Genomic DNA, 23,362 nt, shown 5'->3' with positions numbered 1-23,362 from the left:
TAATTCTAAAGAATGCTCAAATTACCAGACACATTTTGACATATCCTTTATCCTGAGGTTGAAAATTATAAAGAAATCTAACTTGTAAATGTTGTCCTTCATGAACAGGTGATATTCGTATAAAGTATATGCTTAGGCTTCACTGTACAAGCTAAACAGAGAAGAAACAATTATAGCTTGAGAATGTTCCATTTCCACAATGTTCAAAAGTCTGTCTGCTTCAAAATTTATGGGAGTTAGCTGTTTGTGGGATGTAACATACAAGTGAGAAGTAAATTACAATTGGGACATAGAGATCTTTGATGAATGTTCATTTCGTACAAAATTTCGTAAACTTGTTGAATACTATGTAACTTTCACAAGCCAGTGAATGTAAATGTACAAGTTAATTTATCAAATGATTTAAAATACTGATTTATTAAATTAAATTGTACACCCCTACCTTACATAATGTGTTACTATAAATTTGAATTATGATACAATAACCTAAATTACACAGTAGTTATGTTAACCAAAATTACACAGTAGTTATGTGTTAACCTAAATTACACAGTAGTTATGTGATAACCTAAATTACACAGTACTCATGTGATAAAATCAGACACTGTTGTATGAGAGGTGGTTACTGACTGAGACAAAAATGGAGAATGGACTATAACAAGACCATGATGAACCCTTCATAATCAGACTATATGTAAAACATGGCAACAGAAAGGCAATGTCTCTAACACAGAATGGATAGTACAGCAAACCTGTATTGAAGAGAAGTGGGATTTCTGACCAGTACTGTCATATTTTGGCTTGGATTTGAACAATGCCTGAGGGTATGCACAACTCCAATCAAAGAACAATAACCCTTTCCAATTCCAGTTCCCTGAGCAAGGGAATATCCCCCACTGTTCACATACCCAATTATATGTCTACTAATAGGATCATTTTCCACATTCTTACCATTGTACTCCATTTCAACTTTTTCCTTGATTTCTGATTTAAATTTTTGGGTAATTACTGCTTTATTAGTCTCATATTCTTTTATAATTTTCTTCATCTTTCTTTTCTTCATTTCAGTCGAGTCTTTGTGTTGTGGTTCAAATGGCCCTCCAAAGCTTTTATTCCTCTGAAGCTCCTCAATATCACTTTTGTCAGGAATGCAGATCATTGACATCTGAGTGGGACAACCTTTATGCAACATTCTGACCTCTACAGGAACCAGTGCTTGTGGCTGTTCCTTCTCCATAATGTTCAAAAAATCATCAGCATCATTCAACAAAGAATTCTCAGATGAAGAAGAATTGTTAACTTTGTCTTGGTTTTTATTTGAATGACCTGCTTCTTTTGTCAGTGATTTCTTTTGGAATACAGTGTTTAGTTGTTTTAAGTACTGCTTGTTTCTCATAACAAAGAATGTACTTTCTCTTCCATCTGCATGACACTTCTCTCCATCAGCAAATAGTTTACTGTCTGTTCTCATGTCACTGATCTTGGCAGAATCACCATCACCAGTCAACTGAACAACATCAACATTCTGGCTCTTTTTGCTAAAGGATAACACTCTCATCCAGTTTTGAACCAAGGTGGACCAGGGACATGAGAATGGAGAAGTAACTCCCAGCTTAATATAGTTTGGTCTTTTAGCTGGTGGCATTCTTTTGTATTTGCCCTCCAAAGTCTCCCATCTCTTCTTCTCCTCTACCCATCCAGCATGGCAGTCTGGGAAATCCATTGGGAAATGCAGCATCCCCTGTTCCTGTGCTAATCTCTCACCATCAAGGATACCGACAGCTCTTGCTCCACGAAAGACAAGGCTGATCCAAAATGACATTGCCCAGCCAGAGGGAATGATTATGTCCCACCCACTTCCAAAGCCTGTGGATCGTCTGGAACATCTGAGATTGGATATCTTTTCAGGTGGCTGATAACCTGGCTGCTGAAGGAGGAGGACTGGTATCCTGGACTCCTCCACTCCAAGATCAAGGGGAAAACCTGTTGAGAGATGATAAATTCTTAATCAATTACTCATATCACTCTGTGTGCATGTGATTGAAACTTGTCTTATTCTTCTAAACCACCTAAAGTGTGACATAAGCAAGATGGATGGCTGCATTGGGTTTTACTGGCTATAAAGTGCCATTTAAGGGTCAAGTTCTAAATATGTACATTTAGGACAAATCAAGATACTTACACAGGAAGAATACCACTAAAATGGTCCAAATCAACACAATGTAATTAGGAATATACAAACATCTACATTTTGTGAACAAAGCAGAAACTAGCATGAATAAACTCAGTGCAAAAAGGAAAATGGCTTCATTTTATAACCATTTTGTTGTGTTCTCTGCATTTTTTTTCCATAGGTGTCATGCATTGTTCATGTCCTTACTGAACCTTAATCTTCCCTAAGTTTTCACTTGTTAGATTTGTAATGTTTATTGGCAGACAAAGTAGTTTTGTTGTTACATCTTAAATATCATTCAAGAAAATGGGGTAATGATATTGATCAGTGACATTGACCTTGAAAATAAGACCTTGATTGTGATACAAAGTATGCTATAAAATTAACTGATTCATCACTGTACTATAAACAGCTTTTATGATATAATACAGAAACAAAATGAGTCCTTGTAGGGACTAATTCCCTAATGGGCTAAAATAATTTTCTGGAATTCAAGATAAGACCATTTCTTCATTTTAATTGCCTAGTGTTGAAACCATCTCTGATATTCTTCAGTACAACATTTTCATTCTGGACAAAATAGATATTAGAGGACTTATGGTCAAAACCCCATGTCATCATGATCATCTATTCAAGGAGAGCAGTGACTACAATATTTTCAAGACAGCTGCTATGCTATTGTGGTTATACTGGATTTCAGACTGGCACAGGTTTCATTTTGGGACAACTAGACATCAAAAGATGTCTTTTAGTGATTTAACCATCCATTCATGAGAAGTAGCAATTTCAATTGTAAGAGTTTCAAAATGGTTGATATAACAGCGATACCAGAGTTATGATCAGCACCATTTTCATTTATAACCAGCCAAACATTGTAACAAGTGCTTTATTAAAAACCTCATGCTGAGGAAATATAATCACAAAGAGTAGCCATAACAAGATTTTCAAGATGGCTGCTCTGGCAGACATATTGAATATCAGATCAGCACCTTTTGTCATTTAATACCAACTTGACATAATAAGAAGTCTTCTGTCAACAACCCTGTATCAAGATGACTATCTGTTCAAGAAGAGTTGTGATAACAAGATTTTCAAGATGGCTGCCATAGTGGCCATAGTGGTCTTCAGATCAGCACTCTTTTTATTCAGGACCATCATAAAAAGTCTTTTAGTGAAACCCCATGCTGATACGCCCATCCACGTATCAGGAGTAATGATAACATCGTATTCAAGATTGCTGATGTGGAAACCATATTTGGGTGTCAGATTGGAACTTTTTTTCATTTAGGATCAACTAGACAACATAAGATGTCTTTTAGTGAAAACCCAGGGGCCCCGAGTGGCCGAGTGGTCTAAAACACTCACCATTCCGGATCACTGCCATCTCACCTCTGTCTGTGTGGGTTCGAGTCCAAGGCTCAGCTAGTGTGGGTACGTGGGAAAGCCTGCCAGTAGCTTCTCATGGGTCGGTGGTTCTTCCCTGGGTTTTCCAGGGTTCTTCCTCCACCAGTTATACTGGCTGCCATGTATAGCCTATCTTGTGCTGAAAAATGGCGTTAAACCCAACAACAACAACAAGTGAAAACCCCATGTTGGTATGACAACCATCCATTGTTAGTTTACCATCCATTCAGAAGGAGTAACAATAACAATCTGAGGCTTTGGTATGAAGAAGTGAATTTCCAGTGTGTGAATTTGAACTGGTCAGAAAAATGTCCAGATTTTTCAACCAAATCATATGGTAATGAAATGTGGATCCTAAGGAGCTCCAAGAAGGATAAGGTCACCAGTTTCCTAGAAGCAACAAGGCAGCGCATGAAGCTTTCTTACATGAACTAAGTCCACTCCTGCATTCAGAGTACCAAGGAGACAGTGGTCAAGGCAATCAAACAAGTCTTCTCAATCAGATTCAATAGAGAGAACTATGTACTGTCTCTTGACGTGTTAGAAAATTCCTATGTATAAAATATTCTGAAATAGGTCCAGTTTCTTCAGATTGGGGATTAGACCTAGATGAGTCACTGTCACCCAACAGTGAGACAGATCCTTTAGAGGATATATGCAAGAACCAGTTATAAAAGTAATGGAGAATGGGGGCCCCTCATGAGGAAAGCTGGGAGCAGAAACTAGCTTGAAATTGGAAGATCTATCCTAAACAAAATGGGCACCTACTTCCTGTGGACTAGGAAGACTGGAATATGAAGACAGGCATCCTGGAGATCAAAAGAGACAGAAAGCATTCATGACTGAGGCAGGTGTCTCCATTTAAAATGCTCTTCCCATTCCCTTTATAACAAGACTGGATGAGGCAGGGATGATCTTCAGTGTGTCTAGTCAGACGATCGATGGAGTCATGGTAAAGTCATCTGACAGAAACTTGGAACATTACCCAGTGACAGTATATGATCAGTACTTGACATATTTCCTGCTGCCAAGTAACATATGACAACCGATTGAGTGGGGAATGGCAACAAAACCTCTGTGACTGTCATTTGACACAATACCAGTGATTGGTCACCCGGTCACTGGCTGATGTCCAGTAAGACAATGTAGGCCTTATTTGCTAGTCTCTGAGATGGGAACTATACACTGATGAACTAGATCCTCTTGATTTAAAAACAAGTCCACTTAAGTGAGAAGAAGACTGAAATTCCCTTTTGTTGTTAAGGTGGGAATCACTACTGGGTGCTGGTCACTTCCCTAGTTGGGAAGTGCCAAGGATTCCACCCTTGCAGAAGTGGGCGATTCCCATACCCTGAAAGTGCCATGGACACCTACTTTTACAGGAGCTGCAGACTTTCCTAAATCAAGATTTGTCACAGACCCCACTTGAGAATGGAGTGGAGTCTTCCAATGATGAAGAGGCAGAAGTAGGTCAATTAATCCTGGTCTTTTAGGCATGCTGACTATTTACTACGTCCCATAACTTATCAGGCCAAAGTACTACGTCCCATAACTTATCAGGCCAAAGTGTCCTTGCATGAACATGCAGTATGCGATAATCAGGTGGCAGGGACCTAATTATGGCTGCATTTACCCAAGCCTTAGGCATATTGTTTATATAAGAATTAAACAATGAACCAGAACAAGAACATTGTAGGTAATGCTTACTCACCTGTTACTATTAGTGGGATGAAGAAAGAAGAAGCACGGCTTTGCAAATTAGGTACTCAAATCCAATCAAAAGTGACACAGTATATACTACCTTATAGGTCTACCTTTTTAACTAAACAATTTATTAATGCAGAGAAGGGGTCATCTTACAAGCAAAATACAAAAAAAATTACAATCTGACCATACTCCCTCAGCTTGTAAAGGCAAACTTTAGTTGTTCTCTCAATTCACAGTGCTTTGATAGAGGTGCTAATTACATAAATACAACCTTAATCTCGCATGTAATAGCAGCACTGCTTTGTTTTCCCTGGTGGACAATTCTTTGTGCCATGAATCTGACACTTTTAGTAGATTTTGACCATACCTCACAACTGATAGCTGTTCGGTTGTGGCAATCCACTGATGAGAATTCAAAGATGGTATGATCAAAGTGTCTCTTACAGACCCCAATCTCAACCTCTACATAAATAATGGTCCAAATTTATGAATAGTCAGTGTTCTTTCAATTATGGTGTACTGTGTCACTTGGATATCATACATCATGAACTGCTAAAACTTACTACAGGTACTTTCACCAATAAAGGGAAAAGAAAATGTAATGCATATGATGGAGCATTTAGTTGATATTATTTTGAATCACAAAGGTGTGGACATTACTTTGTTTTCTATAATACTTTTAGAATTAATATATTAAGTGATATTGTGAATCGCATCATTCTGGATTACCATTTATATACCCATATACGACATATTCTTCAATGAATGGATTTATTATATAAACTGACTAAAATATTAAACGTTTTTCATTACATGAAGATGGAAAAAATGTAAGTTGCCATTTTATTTGTACATATTCAACTCATAAAACAAAATGAATTTATTCTACACTGATTATTTATTTGCCCTATCTCTATGTCTATTCAGTCTGACTTGTTTATTTTACCTCATGTGCAACTCCGACAGATTTGACTTGCAAAAAACACCTTGACTTACAGGAGGGGTCATAGAGAAATTTGCTTTTTGCTGCCCTAAATTGGTGGGGGGGTGAAACTAAAAATCAAACTGGCTTATAAGCGAGTATATATGGTACACAAAAATTGCGTAAGAACTGAGGAGAAAATAATAAGTCTAACACTGCCATGTTGTGCAGACAGCCCTCATGTACACAACTTAACTGGGGTGGAGAATGTCACCATGACATTGGTGACTGACCTCTATTGTGCAAGATTGTGGTCTGAATTGGCACTGGAGTGAACAAAGTGGCGGCTATCTTCAAAGGGATGAAGTAAATGGTGAAACCAGAAAAGGTCATTTATTCACACCCAAGCTGTGGCCTAGATGCGGAAGAAAGAGATTTGACACGCACATGAGAAACTAGGCAGACTACAGTTCAAAGAGACCCCAGTTTCAAATCAGGGCTGAGTTAAGGAAATATAGGCGGGGCACCTGTCCAAAGCAGACCTTTATTCTACAGGTCATTTTACGATCACTTCAGTACTGACCAGGATTTTGACCAACGCAGAGGTCTAGTAAGTTAGGGAGTCAATTCTAATAGGCATACTCCGAATGCATGGCATTTGTAAAAAGGTAGAGTGAGAATTCAGACTTGAAAAACTTCTTAAAGGTAAGGATTCTTTGCCTGAATTTGTTGAACATTACTAACTCATAGTTAAGTTTATATGTAGTATGTAGAAATTGATTGCTAGAATTCTGTTGGTATGTAGAAGTTACTTTTATTTGAGTTAATCTCACCTATGTATTTGAGTTATTTACCTATTGTAACGTTCTGTAGAGAAATTAGTAGTATACAAGATTGATTTACGCAGATTGTTAGCCTCTGATTGGAATTAATTATGTAATTTGATGCTGTGTGCATCATACTGAATTAATGCATTTATTAATGAGTTATGTTAGTACTTATACTTGTTTTAATTTTGAATTTGAATACATACTTGTGAACTATACAGAGTTAGGCATGTCGGCCTTGTGAACAAATCATGAAGTATCTGCATATTTGTATTTGAGCATTGTGTGTACATCGTATGATTTGTAAGGTAAGGATGCATCTGACTGTTGTGATGTTGGTAGTTACTATATCAAGAATTAAAAATGTGTTCTCATGTCACGGAAGTCGCTGCTGTATGCATCATGAGTCGTTAATACTGTTGTTGTATTATTACCCTTATTTTATCGTATAAGCGTTTATGGAATATTCAATGTGAGTGTATGCATGACATAACGATTATAATTGCAGTATGCTCATGAAAGGTTGTATGTGGGTTGAGATTGCCTAGGTCGAAAGGGAGACTAGACTATATTTCCCTTATTATTTACAGAGAAGCTTTCGATGCCTGTTTGGAGTTGTTGGAGTTGGACCGAGTACCATCCAAAGGGGACGAAGTAGGGAGAAGTTGTTAGAGAGATCACGGGACTGGATAGAATAACGGAGGCAGAAGTTTGAAGGCAGAGTGGAGAACAAAAATGGAGGAAGTGGAAGGGTGAAGGACGTAGTCGAGGGACAGAAAGGGTACTTGAGTACCAGTCAAGGAGAAAGAAATAATACAGATAAGTAAAGTAGCAGGGACAGGTGGAAACACTCTCATGTTGCATATCAGATGATGAAATTGGCATATTAAATAGGTCGACTGAGTGGAGAAATTGTGGAAATTTAATTGTATTGTTTGATTATTTAGATCTGTTATTAAATTGTTATTCCTCACATTTTGTTTTTTGTATATTATCCACCTAGACCTTCGGCACTGACGACAGGGGCTTGGAGCTATATATCCATCTATTTAAAATTTTTAAATTGTATGTCCTCCTAGGATATTAGCAAAAATACACTAGGAGGCATCATTAAAAACACACAAAAACAACAACTGACAACAGAAATGCCAAAAGAAGATTTAAATGATGCTTCCTGTCATATTGGAAGAATTCACTGGTTTTAGAGAACAGGTAATTTACAGGTGTTTCTACTTTTACTAACAGCAGCCATACTGAATAATAAATTAACATCCATTGAATGAATCTGAAAAGCCTCGATGCCAGAATGCTCCATTTAAAATCATGTGCAAAACTGGTTGTGTGTTCGGAAGCTGTATGTACCCATTGTAAATGTATGATGAACAATGCACGACTGATGATGGATCATACCATAAGCTCACAAGGCATTAAAGTTTGATTTGGTGTTTAATGTCAAGTTATTTAGTGCTAAGGCTATTGGAGTAGAGACCTTGTCAGACGAATCACTACTGCAGCCAACCAGGATGATCTGATGACAGAAGCAGAACCAGCATCTTTTCTGTCACGAATTTGGGCTGCTAACCAATGCAGCTCCTGCTCCTGTTAGTCGTCTCTTGTAACAAACCGGAGTTTGCATTGTGCCTATTCTACATTTATCAGCCTATAGTGCAAGGCATTAAAGCCTGGTGAGCTAAAATATTAAAACTAAAGAAATGTGCACAGCAGAAGGTACATCTATACCACTAGTCTAATATGTGTGCGAAATTACGGAGATATCTTAAATGGTTTTGGAGATCTGACCTGGAAAGAAAAGCATGACTAATGGATGGATGCATGGACAGACAAATGGACAAAAAAAGATTATTCAAAGTGATTAATTGTGAAAAGAAAAAGCACATCTTGACCACTAGTCAAATATGTGTACCAGGTTTCACAGAGACACCTTGAATGGTTTCAGAATTATGCTCTGGAAAGAAACATGTAAATGATGGATAGATGAAATAACCAACAGATAAATATATATTAAAATTTAAACTGAAGAAATCTAAATAGCAAAAAACACAGCTGCACCACCAATTTAATGTGTACCAAATCTCTCAGAGATATCTTAAATGGTTTTGGAATTGTGTTATGGAAGCAAAAGTGATAATACTCAAAATCATAATTGGTAGTGATAATAATAATAGATGGATAAATGGACAAAAGTTTAAGTACTGTGAAAAGAATGGCATCTGGATAACTAGTCTCATACAGGGGCTGAAAAACCTTTATAAATCCAGTCAGGCAAATACTAGTCCAGAATAAACTCTTATTCAGTAATCTATCATAGAAATATCAAAGTTGACAATGTTAAGGACCAAAACATGATCAAGTGAATCACTGGTTGTTTTCCAGAATTTATTCTGTCATCAACTACCAAAAATTTAAATCATGAAGAGAGCAAAATGGTTGTATGAGCACATTTTTCATATAAAGTGTGAACTTTCGCTGTACAAGGCAGCGATAATCTTGACAGAACGGGTCATTAAAGAACAAGATTAGAGCTGTTCCATTTAAACATGCATGGTATCCAGGGAAGGCAGTTTTTTAAAAATATATGCCAGGTTAGTTCAGTTTCAGAGAGTTCATATTAAAATGATAAGAAAATTCTAAATGCATCTATTGGTGAGTACCCCACTTTAGTGCCTTCCCTGGGTCCCTTGTATGTTTTAATGGAACAGACCTTACCGTGAATGCACATTATACACCAGTTTTGTGCTTATTAGTCCTCAATAAATACAACATAAATTTGTAATCTGGTTTGAACTATACCTATTGCCCCAAAGTGCAAGCAATCCACAAAATCTGGTCTACATCTCTGATGATGCTGAACTAGTTACTCTAAGAAAGCCATTTTTTAACTTTCAGTGACACTGACCTTTGACATCAAAATCAAAAGGCTCCTTCATTACCCCGAGTGCAATACAACCATAAAGTTTGGTCCAGTGTGGAAAGTGTGGAAACTATTTATACTCTTTCAGTCAAAGTGATCTTGACCTCTGACCTTTTAACCTCAAAATCGATAAGCTTCATAATGTATGCCATCCACATAATACAGTAACCTCAGAGAGTGGAGAACTCAAGTCACTGTGCAGGAACCATTTTTCTTCTTTCAATCACAGTACCCTTGACCTTTGATCTTTAGGCCTCGAAAACAACAGGGTTTTCCTTACCACATGTGCATGACATTCACAAAGTTTGGTAACTTTAGGTTCTTGACCTCTGAACCGTTGCACAGAAATGGATAGGTTTCTTCTGTACTCTGTGTGCCAGCCATCCACCAACCTTGAAAATTGTAGATGGTGGCCAACCTGAGTTATTGTGCAGAAACTAAATTGGTAACAAATGGACGGACATCATAATATACTCAACCTTATGGCGAGCATATAAATGTGCTGATCAGAACTGAATCTGCACGGAGCAAATAACTGGAAATTTCACAGGACCTCCAGAATTTTCCACTTGCCAATTCAATGTGGGTGAGTGAATTTTCAACCCTGTAGTATGTATGCTAAGTTTCATCAAAATATCTTGAATGGTGTTGGAGTTATGCTTTCAAAAAGATTTGAATGATGGATGGATTTATAATTAAACTGGTGAAACATTAAAAATACTGAAATGAAGAAACTGTGAATATATTTAGCAAAAGGCACATCTACACCACAAGGTTAATACGTTTATCAAATTTCATAGTATGGTTATATAATGGAAGAATGGACACATAACAAAAACTTTTTAGAAAAATAGAAAGGCAAAAAGCACATCCTTGTCACTAGCCTAACGTGTTGTTGTTGTTGTTGTAGGGTTTAGCGCCATTTTTCAGCACACGATAGGCTATACATGGCGTCCAGTATTAATGGTGGAGGAAGAACCCGGAAAACCCCGGAACGAACCACGGACCCACGAGAAGCTACTGGCAAGCTTTCTCACATACCCACATTAGCCGAATCTGAGACTCGAACCCACGCAGACAGAGGTGAGATGGCTGTGAGCCATAACGGAGAGCGCTTTAGACCACTCTGCCACTCGGCGCCCCCCTCTAACATGTGTATGAAGTTTCATGGAAATATCTATAACAGTTCTGCAATTATGCTCCAGAAATAAAAGTGTGACAAAAGGATGAATAGACAGATTGATAGAACACATTCCTATATCCCCCTCCACCAACTTCACTGTCCAGAAGAATTTCAAGACCATTAGCTGTTTAGCGTTGAAACCATCTGATATTCTTCACCAATAAGATTTTCAAATTAGCTGCTGTGGCAGACATATTGGACATAAGATCAGCACCATTTTCATTTGGTATAAAACAGATATTTGCAGACCACTACCGTGGCCTAAGTGGTTAAAGCATCTGCCTTGGATGCAGGAGGTCACAGGTTTGAACCCCGGCTGAGTCATACCAAAAGACTTATCAAAATGGTACTAGCAACTGCCACACTGCAAACATCATAGCAATATGATTAAAATTGTTAAAGCTATGTTAAAAATTTAAATCACACACACACACACAGATATCATTAGACAACTTTTTGAGAAAAATCCCATGCCAATATGACCATCCATTCAGAAGTAGCATTAACAAGATTTTCAAAATGACTGCCATGGTGGCCATACTAAACCAACTAGATATCATAATAAATCTTCTGGTGAAAACCCTTTGTCGATATGATCATCCATAAAGGTCAAGTAGTTAAAAAACTATTTTCAAGATGGCTGCTGCAGCAACATACTGGATATCTGAGCAGCACCATTTTCATTTATGACCAACTAGAAATTCTAAGTCATATGGTGAAAACAACACATCAATATGTCTTTCTGCTCATCAGAAGTTGTGATAAAAAAAATTTCAAGATGGCAGTTGTGGTGACCATATGAAAAGTCAGATCAGCACCATTTTTATTTAGGACCAACTAGACAACACAACAAGTATTCTGGTGAAAACCCCATTTTGATATGATTTTCTGCTCAGGAGTAGCAATAAAAAGATTTTCAAGATGGATGTTAGAACCAACAGGACATCATAAAAAGCCTTTTAGTGAAAACGCTATGATGATATGACCATCCATTCAGGAGTTGTAGAAATAATAAGATTTTCAATATGGCTATCACAATGGTCTCCATATTGGATGTTTGAAAAGCATCATTTTCAATTAGGAATAACTAGACATAATAATAATAATAATAATAATAATAATAATAATAATAACAATGTGCATGTCGTATATCACCTGATCTTTCAAGATGGCTTCCATAACAAAATTACCATAACAGCCATACAGGACAACAGATTGGCATCAATTTCCTTCAGGCTCAACTAGACATCATAATTAGTCTTTCAGTGAAAACCGCATGTTAATATGACAACCACTCTGGAGGAGGAGTGAACCACAATATTTTTTAAACGAATACTAGGTGATGATGTTGGAAATCCAAGCATCACCATTTTCAATCCAGGCCAACTAGATACATCATAAGAAGTCTGGTGAAAATTCCATATCAATATGAATCTATGTTCAGCAGAAGTAGCAACAAGATTTTCAAGATGTCTGACATGGGTGCCATAATGGATGTCAGATAGCAACTGTTTTAAAATTAAAATCAATTGGACATCATATCAAGTCTTTTAGTGAAAACCCATGATGACAGGATCATCCATTTAGAAGTAACAATAACAATATTTTCAAATTGGCAACTTTAGTTGCCATACTGGATGTCCAAGCAGCATCATTATTATCAAGGACCAAGTAGACTTTAAGTTCCACAGCAATCCTCCAGTTTTTTTTGAATGAGTAGCAATAACAGAAAGATGGACTTATGCTGGACAACAAGCCATCCCACAAGTTCTTTGATCAATGACCAGTAGAAATGAAACAAAACAGATTGCACCGAACAGGATATATATATATATATATATATATATATATATATATATATATATATATATATATATATATATATATATATATGTATGTATGTCCAACTAGCTTGTACAACCAACAATCATTGGTGAGTATTATTTCAAGTAACTAGCCAAATTTTATACAAAAAATGAACAAAATCAAAAGTTTATCAGACTGTTTTCCCACAAATGTCCTTGCCAGGCAATCAATATTGGAATTGTCAACCCCACATGCCCCAAATACATCCTAAAAACAATGATGAAATATTATGAAATATTAAAGTATGCAATAAATTCTGACCAGCCATATGATTTCTCAGTATCAGAGAACAATTTAGAATCTCCCCATAACATTCACACAATATTAGGAAAATCATCTGAATCATTTCCATTAAAATAGTTAAGAAATTTAAAATATATGGTCTTCTGCAAGCATGTGGTTTATATACCTGGAACCATCTGTTCAGATTTTAAAGTGTTGATGTCATAGTCAGACATCTTAGAGTCCTTAACCTTCTGTCTTATTTCATGGCTCCATATAGGGGAGGCTGACACATGAGGGGACAGCTTCTCACAGCAGGCACTTGTGTCAGACTGGACACCTGGAATTAAAACACATATAAGTCATCTAAATCTGCTATAAATTAATTGTACATGCAGGCTCTGAGCAATGTTGTGCTTGGAGACCATGGGCTTCCAGAATAAAGGGTCTAAACTACATAGATTGAATTCAAGCAGACAAAGGGGCAACCACATATCATTACTTGTTCACCATATTTTCACAACATCAACAAGAATCCCTCTAAAGGGCTGATGCTCTACTATCCAGAAAGAATTTCCTGTAATTGAAGATAAGATCATTTCTACCTTTAAGCTGCTGAGTGCTGAAATCATCTCTGATATTCTTTAGCAATAACAAGATTTTCAAAGTAGTAGTTGTGGTGGACATAATTCAAGTGAGACTGGCACCTTTTTCATTTAGGACCAACAAGACATTATAAAAAGACTTACTGTGGAAAACCCATCTTGATTTGCCTTTCTATTCTGAAGAAGTAACAATAACAAGATTTTCAAGATGACTGTCCTGGTGGCCATACTGGACATTGTACATAACTTTCCATTTACGAGGAATAGCAATAACACAAATTTTCAATATGGTGCTGTACCAGCCATTATGGCTTTCAGATTGGTATCATTTTCATTTAGAACCAACAGACATAATGAAAATACTTTTTGGGAGGAGTAGTTGAGAACAAGATATTTAAGATGTCCATTATGGTAGCCATATTGGATGTACAAGCAGTACCATTTTTATTTTGGGCCAACCAGACCATATGTCAATGTGTGCATGTCCAGTTTCATGATAATCCTCTAAGTAGTTTAGGAGGAGTAACAATAACAAACTTTTGCTAAAGGATGAACAGACAACAGACCCTCCCACAGGCTCTTCCGATCTATGCGCAGTAGTGCTAAACAAGTACAGGTTCATAAATATTTCAACAAGGAGAATAATTTTGAATTACTCTTACGGTAAAAGAGAATTTTAATGCTAAGTGTTCAATTTATGTACTGTCCTTGGGTTACTGAACTTGAGCCCTTTTTCCACTGTAGCCCAGCCCAGGCTACCATTTTTTTCTTCAATTTGTATGGCCCTGCTGCTGTTATTCCTTGATTTTGTGCAAAGATAGTAACTGAGAGAAAAAAATCTAGATTTTCAGTATTCAAAAAGCACGAGATGGGCACTGACATCCAGCTTTGGAGGTAATAACAGTAAAACTCACTTACATTATAAACAATTTAACCAAGAGGAAACTTTCGAAATGATGAAAAGAATATACTGCATGGTTCAGTGAGATCCTCCAGTGTACAGCCAGTAGTACTTATGAAGCAACAGCAATAACATTTAAATGCTCTTTCTGTAGCTTATGAAAAGATTAGTTTCTCGTGACATAAAATCAAACGTTACTTTCATAATAATTATTTCTATGTCAGCAGAATTTATTCCTGAAACTTCTGTGATAGTATAGATACATGTACATATACTGAGGAACCAGGCTTCCTTAAATCCCTTGTATTTGCTTGACATGACCACCATTCAAAGACTTTGACCAGCATATACTCTAAGCAACAGGACATTGGTCACAGGATATCCCAACTATCATTATATCAATTGTCTTTGATTTGTTTATTCCATAAAACTATCAAATAAAATTCTTAACAAAGCAAAATTAAAACGTCATCAGGACATAAGCTTGTTATGACTCAACTGCCTGAAGGTTATACTGCTCATAGTTGCTCAGCCAATCAAATCAAATCTGAAGCATAATAATTACGAAAAGTGTATCAATTGACTGTTGTTTGCTGACAAGTGATTTGCTGCACATTTCCATGATGCAACATGCTAATGGATTTTTTTACATCAATGTAAGCTGTGTACCTCGAGGATACAGCCAATTTAGAACTCCTCTGAAAATGAGTGTCTTACGGCCACATGTGACTGTGGTCACTAAAGGGATAGAGCTAAAGTGTTTGTCATGTGACAATGACTTCCCAACCAAAGTGGTCAAGCGTACATGGATTGTTCATGATAGATTCCCAGATCATGTGAATTTGAATTCCTTCATTGTGTTAGAGTCTACACTGTTCCCATACAAATGTTATTTTAGACATGCCACAATTTAGTAACAATCACATGATCACTGATCACTCATTACTGTCAACCAAGAAAGCACAGTAACACAGTCATCAGTGCTGACAAAGTAATGAGTGGGAAATTTTCATGTAAATTGTGTGTAACAATTATAGAGGACTGTCAGCAGCTTAAGTACTGACAAAACTCTTCATTGAAAGGAGAGTACTTGAATGTGATTCATCTGATAGAAATTTCACATGTATTTCAAGTTTCAAGAGTGGAGTGTAAGTGTTCATTTTTGCACCAGAATTTATCAAACCAAAGCTGCAGTGTAGACTGAGTGTTGACACTCTTGACAAACTTACCAGCAAAACTCTTGCTGGTGTTGACATAAAGACTTTGATTTGATGCCAGCAGTCAGGATGTGAAATGGAAATCAAAACAGACATTTGCATGAACTCATGAATTTTTATGAAAGTGGATTTATCTTAGTGCCAATGTGATTACTAAAAGAAATAAGGTGTAAATATGTTTTCTTGAAAAGAAAAACAAACTTGTGCAGAAAGCAATAGAAAATCATTGAGATAAACTTAAGCTTTGCTTCTACCATCTGACAAAACCAATGGAGGGGTTGGAACAGTTAAAAAGAAAGAAAAAAAAGAATATATATTATAACATTAGATGTGTAACTATAAAGTCTGTTAAAAAGTCAGGTTAACTCAGGAAAATTTATAGATTGCCATGAGGAAAATATTACAATTTGGGATCACACTGAAAGGATAAACTTAAAACATTTATAAAAAAATAAAAGTTTCAAATATAAACTTCATATATGCAAAAAGAAGACTTTTTGGTTCCTATATGAGTATGTAGTGTATTTTCTATTGCTCCTGTGGCCTAAGTGGTTAGAGAGTCTGCCTCAGAAGCAGGAGGTTGTGTGTTTGAACCCCGGTTGAGTCATATCAAAAACTTACAAAAATGGTACTAATAACTGCCTAGCTAGGCGCTCAGTAATAAGAGGTTAGTGTTAGGACTGGTTGGCCTGGTGTCAGGATAATATGACTGGGTGGGACATCATGCTACATGTCTGTGGCATAATGCCCCAGTGCTTAGACATCACTATAAACTGCCACACTGCAGACATCGCAGCGATGTGACTGAAAAATTGTTTTGGAACCGCGTAAGGATTTTTGTCAAATGAGATCAAACTTAGCTAAAGATCTAAGAGATCTTTATCATGCCTAATATAGCATCTATCATGATGTCAGAAAGTGTCTGATATCATGGAAAAGTAGCCTTTGATGTAATTGGGGCCAACTGTTTCTCTTCAAATAGCCAGAGGAAAAAGGTCAGCCTGAAAACATGCCACTATACCTTGTAAGATTTCAGAGTGGAGGGCCTTTCTTTTCTCGAGATTCTTTCCACAACTGAAGGTTTAAATTGTTTGTCTTCCAAGGCTACCTGGACAAGAGCCAAGCATGAAGAAGATGGTCAGGGCAGCGATGGAAAACCCAAGACCATGGTTGCTTGAGAAGATTCAGGTTGGCCGGAATTTTTCTGGGCAGATCTATCGCTTGATTGATTAGAATATGGTAACCCTGAACTTGTCCCCTCTGAGAGGGGCTATCATAATCATCTTGCATTTCTGACCCCATAACTTATGGGTTATTTTTGGTACCCAGACTGTAAAGGGGTAGGGGTAAGCAATTGCCCACAACCCCTCTAAACTTAAAGAGAGGGCATCCATGGCCCCAGCTTTAGGCTCTGGGACTAGCGACATAAAGATGGGCAACTTGTAATTCCACCAAACTGCAAAAAAGATCAATCATCGAATATCCCCAAAGTGCACAGATCCAAGTGAAGACCAAGTGATGGAGACACAATTCTGTATGAAGGACTTGACCATTTCTGCATAGAGTGTCAGCCAAGACACTGACTCTGCCAGGAATGTGCCTGATTTGGGTGTTAATATGTTGATTGTCACACCAATATAAAAACTGCCAGGTCAGAATACACAGGTTGGGTGATTTGGTGCCCCCTATTTCAGAAGTAGGACATCACCACAGACATAATGAGGAATGTTTTGCCTGAAAAGCAATCCTTCCATAAGTGAAAGGTGTTGATGTCAGCCTTCATTTCTAAAAGGTTGATGTGTAGATTCCGCTCTCCCGATTCCCACTTGCCAATGATGGAGTTCAGCAACAGGTGGGCACCCCAACTGTACATACTGTGTTACGAGTCTATGCTCTTAAAATAAGTAACATAAAAGACTGAAGAGCAACGAGCTTTGCATAATTCAACAAATAATTTATTTCTCAAGAATACAAAGTGAAAATTAAATTTTTTGTTATGGTATTGTGAATTAAATCCCATAATAATTGTAGCATTACAGACACAAGTCGTAATAATTTAAAGTCCTAAATAAACTTTAGTAGAAATTCAAATTAAGTCCAAAACTGAAGGTGTTGATGTGCCTGTGGCAGCCTATATTGTGTTGTTGTACCAACAGTCTTTTGTTAAATCACAGTAATATAATTCCATGTTTGAATTTGCTATAAAAATCCCAGTGAACGTCTCTGTCCAAGGATATTATTTTTTAAGGAGCACTCTGCATTTCCAGAGAAAATACACTTGAATTGAACAATCTGAAGAAATAAATTCCACCTCAAATGAACTACTAACACAACAATAATACACAATTGATTCTGCTAGATCTTAATGCATGAATGAATAATCTTTCCTTTAACAAGATTAAAGAGTCCTCCACTTGACCTCAGGTCACAGTTAAAATGTTCTTAAAAAAAGAAAAATTACCTAATGGAAAAAACCCTACTGGGAAGTTTTTAATGTTAACAAAATAAAATGTTAGATATTATTAGAAAGTCTGATACTAAAATTATAATACATCAGGGGTCATGCTACCTGGCAAAGTGGGCAACTAAGTCGCCTGAAAAATGAAAACTTTGCCTTATTCTGTTACGAAAAATAAAATGACTTCACCCTGTGATTTTTTTAGATGTGCATCTTGAGTGACCATAACTTTTGAGATGCTCCCTCGCCATAGCTGATTATTTCAGGTGTTTTGTTTTAGCTCAAGGCAAAATGTAGCTGATGCTGATATCAATTGCGCTGACTAACAAACTTGCACATTCACAGGCATGTTTTTAATAGATGAATTACCAATAACCCATTCCTGAGTAAGTTACTGCAGAGATGTGCTAAATATGTCTCTGGTTATAGCAACTGACAGTGTCACTGGCTGATTTCCACAAAACATCAGATGATGAAAAAGCATAAAAAATTTGTTTTGAAACATAAACAATATGTGTGTGTGTGTATGTGTCTGTGTGTGTGCAAGAGAGAGATATTTTGATTTTTAACATAGCTTGAACAATTTTTCAGTCATATCGCTACGGTGTCTGTAGTGGCAGTTTATAGTGATGTCTAGGCCACAGACATGCAGCATGATGTCCCAGCCAGTCACATTATCCTGACACCAGGCCAACCAGTCCTAACACTAACCTCTTAATGTTGGTTGCCAAGTGAGGCAGCTGTTAGTACCATTTTTATAAGTTTTGGTACGACTCGGTAGGGGTTCGAACTCCTACATCCAAGGTGGATGCTCTAACCACTAGGCCACCTGAGCAGTAAAATAGTATGTAAATACCATTTTGCGTTATAAGAATAGAATTGGTAATCTGAAAATATTCACAATCAGTATGAAAATATATATCAAAACTATGCATAGGAATGTGTCAACATTTCATAATAAAAGCACAAAAATAACGTGTGAGTTGACAAACCCATTGATAATAGCCAAAAACACACATTTCTTAGTATTATAATGTTCTCACTCAGTATCGTCTTTTGAAGGTTGTGGATATAAAATGCCCCAAGACCACCCACCCTAAATTTCTCTTTAATATGAACCCTAATATAACATTTGAGCTTTCTGAAAGAACAGCCCCAGAAAAAAATGTATGAATCCCATTCAGTTGTTGTTACAGGGTTTAACACTGTTTTTCAGCCCAAGATAGAATATATGGTGGCCATTATAAATGGTGGAGGAAGAACCCAGGAAAACCTAGAAAGAACCACCGATCCATGAGAAGCTACAGGCAAGCTTTCTCACATATCCACATATCGAACCCATGCTGGCAGAGGTGAGATGGCAGCGATCCGTAATGGTGAGCATTATAGACCACTCGGCGCCCCTTAGTCCCATTCAGTATTAGGAACAACACCACATTTATACTAGAAAAGATCCTTCTTGAGTCTAATTTTTACAAAATATATTTGAGGGCATTTCGGTGAGTTCCAAGTACTTCAAAAATATTTTTAAGCACACAAAAAAGTGTCTCGCTAACTCATGAAAGACAACATGACGTCAATGATAGCGTGTTGTAACATGAAATAGATGAAATCCATAGAGGTAACAAAGTCACTCAAATTTGGCAGAAATTTTAAAATAATGTATACAACCTGTAGAAAAATGATTGTCCAACACAATAAATCCAAAATTAAGGTTGGATGGTCCAATCTGAACTCTAAAATGGCTTGGATAGTTGGAGGTAGAATGTATGATGTTATCTGTACAGCTGTGCAGCCAAAAACCTTGCAACATCTGGCAGTGACAAGGGGAGGTAATGGGAAGGAGTTACTGCCCTATGTCTACATGAGATACAAAAAGACGATTTTGTATTTTAGTAGGGCTAGATTCATGAGGTAGTAGGCCAATATTTCTAATGTAATGTGATTGGGGAAAATATTAGATTGAGAAATAATCTAATTATCACACAGGCTTCAAGTCTATATAAAATGTTCAAAAAAATGTATTTCTCAAAAACTTATTTAACTCTATTAAATGTGTTTACATAAAATCAGAAGCAAGTGCCTTTCTTCCTTGTGAGGGGCATGTCTGGCAAATATTTAAATGAAAGGCGTTCAAGTAGAATATACAGTGTTTGCCAGAGAAGTAAACCGTGGGACCCAATTCTCTCTCACAGACTTCAATTTTTACTGCCTATCAAGCAATCCCTTTTGGCACTAATGAAAACCCAAGTTACATATTTTATCCATTACCAAAGGAAGATGTTAACCATTTGAATCATTGTACCTAATGTACAGCAAGATCAACCTGAAATCAAATTAGTCAAACACTGGATAAAATTAATCAAAATTATGAAAAATCAGAAAGAAATCATCATAAATTAATTGAATGGTTCCAGAAGCAATATACCATACTAAACAGATGGTGACCACGCGACCTCATTTAGTGGTCACTTTTTCTGGGTAGATGTGTGCCCAATCTGACAAAATAGGGAAAATGCAATATTTTTTTTACACACATTAATATAAAACCAGTATATTTTCCTTCCATAACCCCTAATAACTGCAATCATCTAGTTCTACATTTTAAATTCAAGAATATTTTACATACATTTATGTGCTCAATGCTATCTCATGATACCCATTTTTTTAAATCCAGCATGACTAAAAACTGGTACTGTAAGTAAAAACATCTAAACTGTGCACAACAGACAACTTTACCTAAAATTACAAACTAACCTAATCCAACTGATAAAGAAACCTGTGAGAGAAGGGCTGGGCATATTTTTCATTAGCCCTTTTTGTCTGAAGCTATAGGGTACAGACAACTAATTCAATTCCAGTACACCATAATGTACAAGCTTTGTCCAATGGATATACCTTTACAGTAAGACATGCTTTTACTCTATAATGATCTATCCAAAAGGAAAGTTTAAAAACAATAAAAGCGAGATGTTGCATGGCTCATTTGCGAGAAAATTTCCTTGTAAGTACCCACTATAAAAATCAAGCAGTGAGATCTTGCCATTTGCATCAAGTAGTACCTTGTTCAAAACACTTACCTTACATGTGTATCAACTAACAACAAATACTTGTACCATTCTGTTGCAACAGACCTTGCTGATCTAGCTTCAGTTTGGTCCTCTTCACAGGTCGGCATAGTCTGGGGTCCCTGACAGTTAGGCCAAGAATACAATGGGGAGCGCACTCTGCAGGACTCTGACTGGATTTGAGAGAATCCCAAAATTCCCTCTGCTGGCTGTGAGAAAAAGAGTTAGCTACACTGGCATAGAATGTTTGCCACCAGTGCAGGCCCTTGCTGTCATCACTTCCTACAATATATGTATCCTGCAAACAATCAACAATTACCCCATGTGACAAAGGTCCGGTAAGTCGTAATCTGTTCAAACAATCTTTCAGGGACACAACTAAAATTATACCATTACTGGCCGTCCTATTTTTTAACACACTGTTCTTTTTGTCATCTGCTACAGTCTTCTTAAGTTCTTCTCCCCTCTTTAATAGCTCAAGCATATTCTTGGAATGTCCAGAAGCATTATCAGAATTTAAATCAGCTTCAGAAGTTTCCTGCTTAATTTCAAAACATTTCAATAATTCTGTCCATATCTGATCATACATGGATGGGTGGCTCCAGATCCACAGCTGTCTTTGATTGGTCAATTCATTTTTTCCAAAATCCTCACATGATAGATTGGCATTCCAGAGAAAAGACACCTGACCAATCAGATTCCAAGGATACCTATCATATTCATAAACAAATACGTTCCCCTCTCTTGTACCATTTAAACAAGTCTTTGATGCAAAAGTCAGACCTGCAAAGAGAAATGTTATTAAACAAGAGGCTTAAGATGCTTGATATCATTCGCCTAGCTAAGACAGTAATTTACCATTTTACCATTGTACTAAGCAGACTTGCGTAGTATTGTAAGAACACTACCTAGGTAATCTCCTAAATATTATACCATTTTAATTTTATCTTTTTACTAGTCTGATAAAAACTCATCTAAAGATACTGGCATAACTAATATGCATCATCTCTTTCTCATAATCTGAGACAGCCATTACTTTGATGACATAAACCCATTTGCCAAGTTTTATAGATAAAGGATAACAAAATATCATCTCTATATTGAGAGGTAACAGGCTCAGCAAAACAGATGCATTATATCTCAATATGTGTAGATCTTGCCTATTGTTAAATCTATCAAAGACAATGACCATATAGCTTCTTTACCTAGTTGGAGAAATATCCAACTCAAATTCAGTCTTTAGAATGGTAATAGGCTTAGCCAATTAGATGCAAGATAACCTCATTATTACAAGTAGATCTCATTCATATTTGAACTCATCCAACATCTAAATTCCAAGATTGATCAAAATCAAAAACAGGGGCTCCTGAGTGGTTAACTGGCAAATGTTGACAGACAGATGGGCACACAGCATACCTTAATCTCACTTTCACTAAGCTGAGCAAAATAAAGAACAAAATGTGTAAATTAATTTAGACCCATGGTAATAAAGGTTTGAACATTCCAGTGATGATGCCACTGATGTAGGACAATGAGATGTACTTCAAATGACTACTCAAACTTCCTACTGACACTTGTGGATACGTTTGTTAAACTCTCTGCATTTTATATTTCTGTTTGTAGACGAGGTTGTTAAACTCACTTTATTTGATATTTCTGTTCATGGATGAGGCCATTAAACTTGATGTATTTTACATTTCTGTTTGTGGATTAGGTTGTTAAACTCACTGTATTTTATAATACTGTTTCTGGATGAGGTTCTCAAAACTCACCATATTTTATATTTCCATTTGCAGATGAGGTTTTAAAACTCACTATATTATATATTTCTGTTGTTGATTATTTTATAGCTGTATGAAGTTTTCTTAAACCAGATC

General features: G+C 36.7%; 1 protein-coding gene across 2 annotated transcripts in view; it reads right to left on the bottom strand.

The window, feature by feature from the left end:
* Positions 1–398: 398 nt before the first annotated feature.
* The window catches only part of LOC149806879 (ribonucleases P/MRP protein subunit POP1-like), a 66,671-nt gene continuing 43,707 nt past the window's right edge, over positions 399–23,362 (bottom strand). For both annotated transcript variants that reach the window (XM_089959033.1, XM_089959025.1), the window contains exons 6-8: positions 21,552–22,268; positions 13,424–13,576; positions 399–1,983 (exon numbers count right to left, since the gene is read on the bottom strand). In XM_089959033.1, the coding sequence (XP_089815159.1) occupies positions 725–1,983; positions 13,424–13,576; positions 21,552–22,268 (2,129 nt within the window). In that variant the 3' untranslated portion in view covers positions 399–724. The remainder of the gene's footprint in view (positions 1,984–13,423; positions 13,577–21,551; positions 22,269–23,362) is intronic.

This window comes from Sinohyriopsis cumingii, chromosome 1 (assembly GCF_028554795.1).
Source record: "Sinohyriopsis cumingii isolate HCF-2022 chromosome 1, ASM2855479v2, whole genome shotgun sequence".
Lineage (NCBI taxonomy): Eukaryota > Metazoa > Mollusca > Bivalvia > Unionida > Unionidae > Sinohyriopsis > Sinohyriopsis cumingii.
The sequence above is the reverse complement of the archived record's forward strand: the minus strand, read 5'-3'. Positions and strand labels throughout refer to the sequence as shown.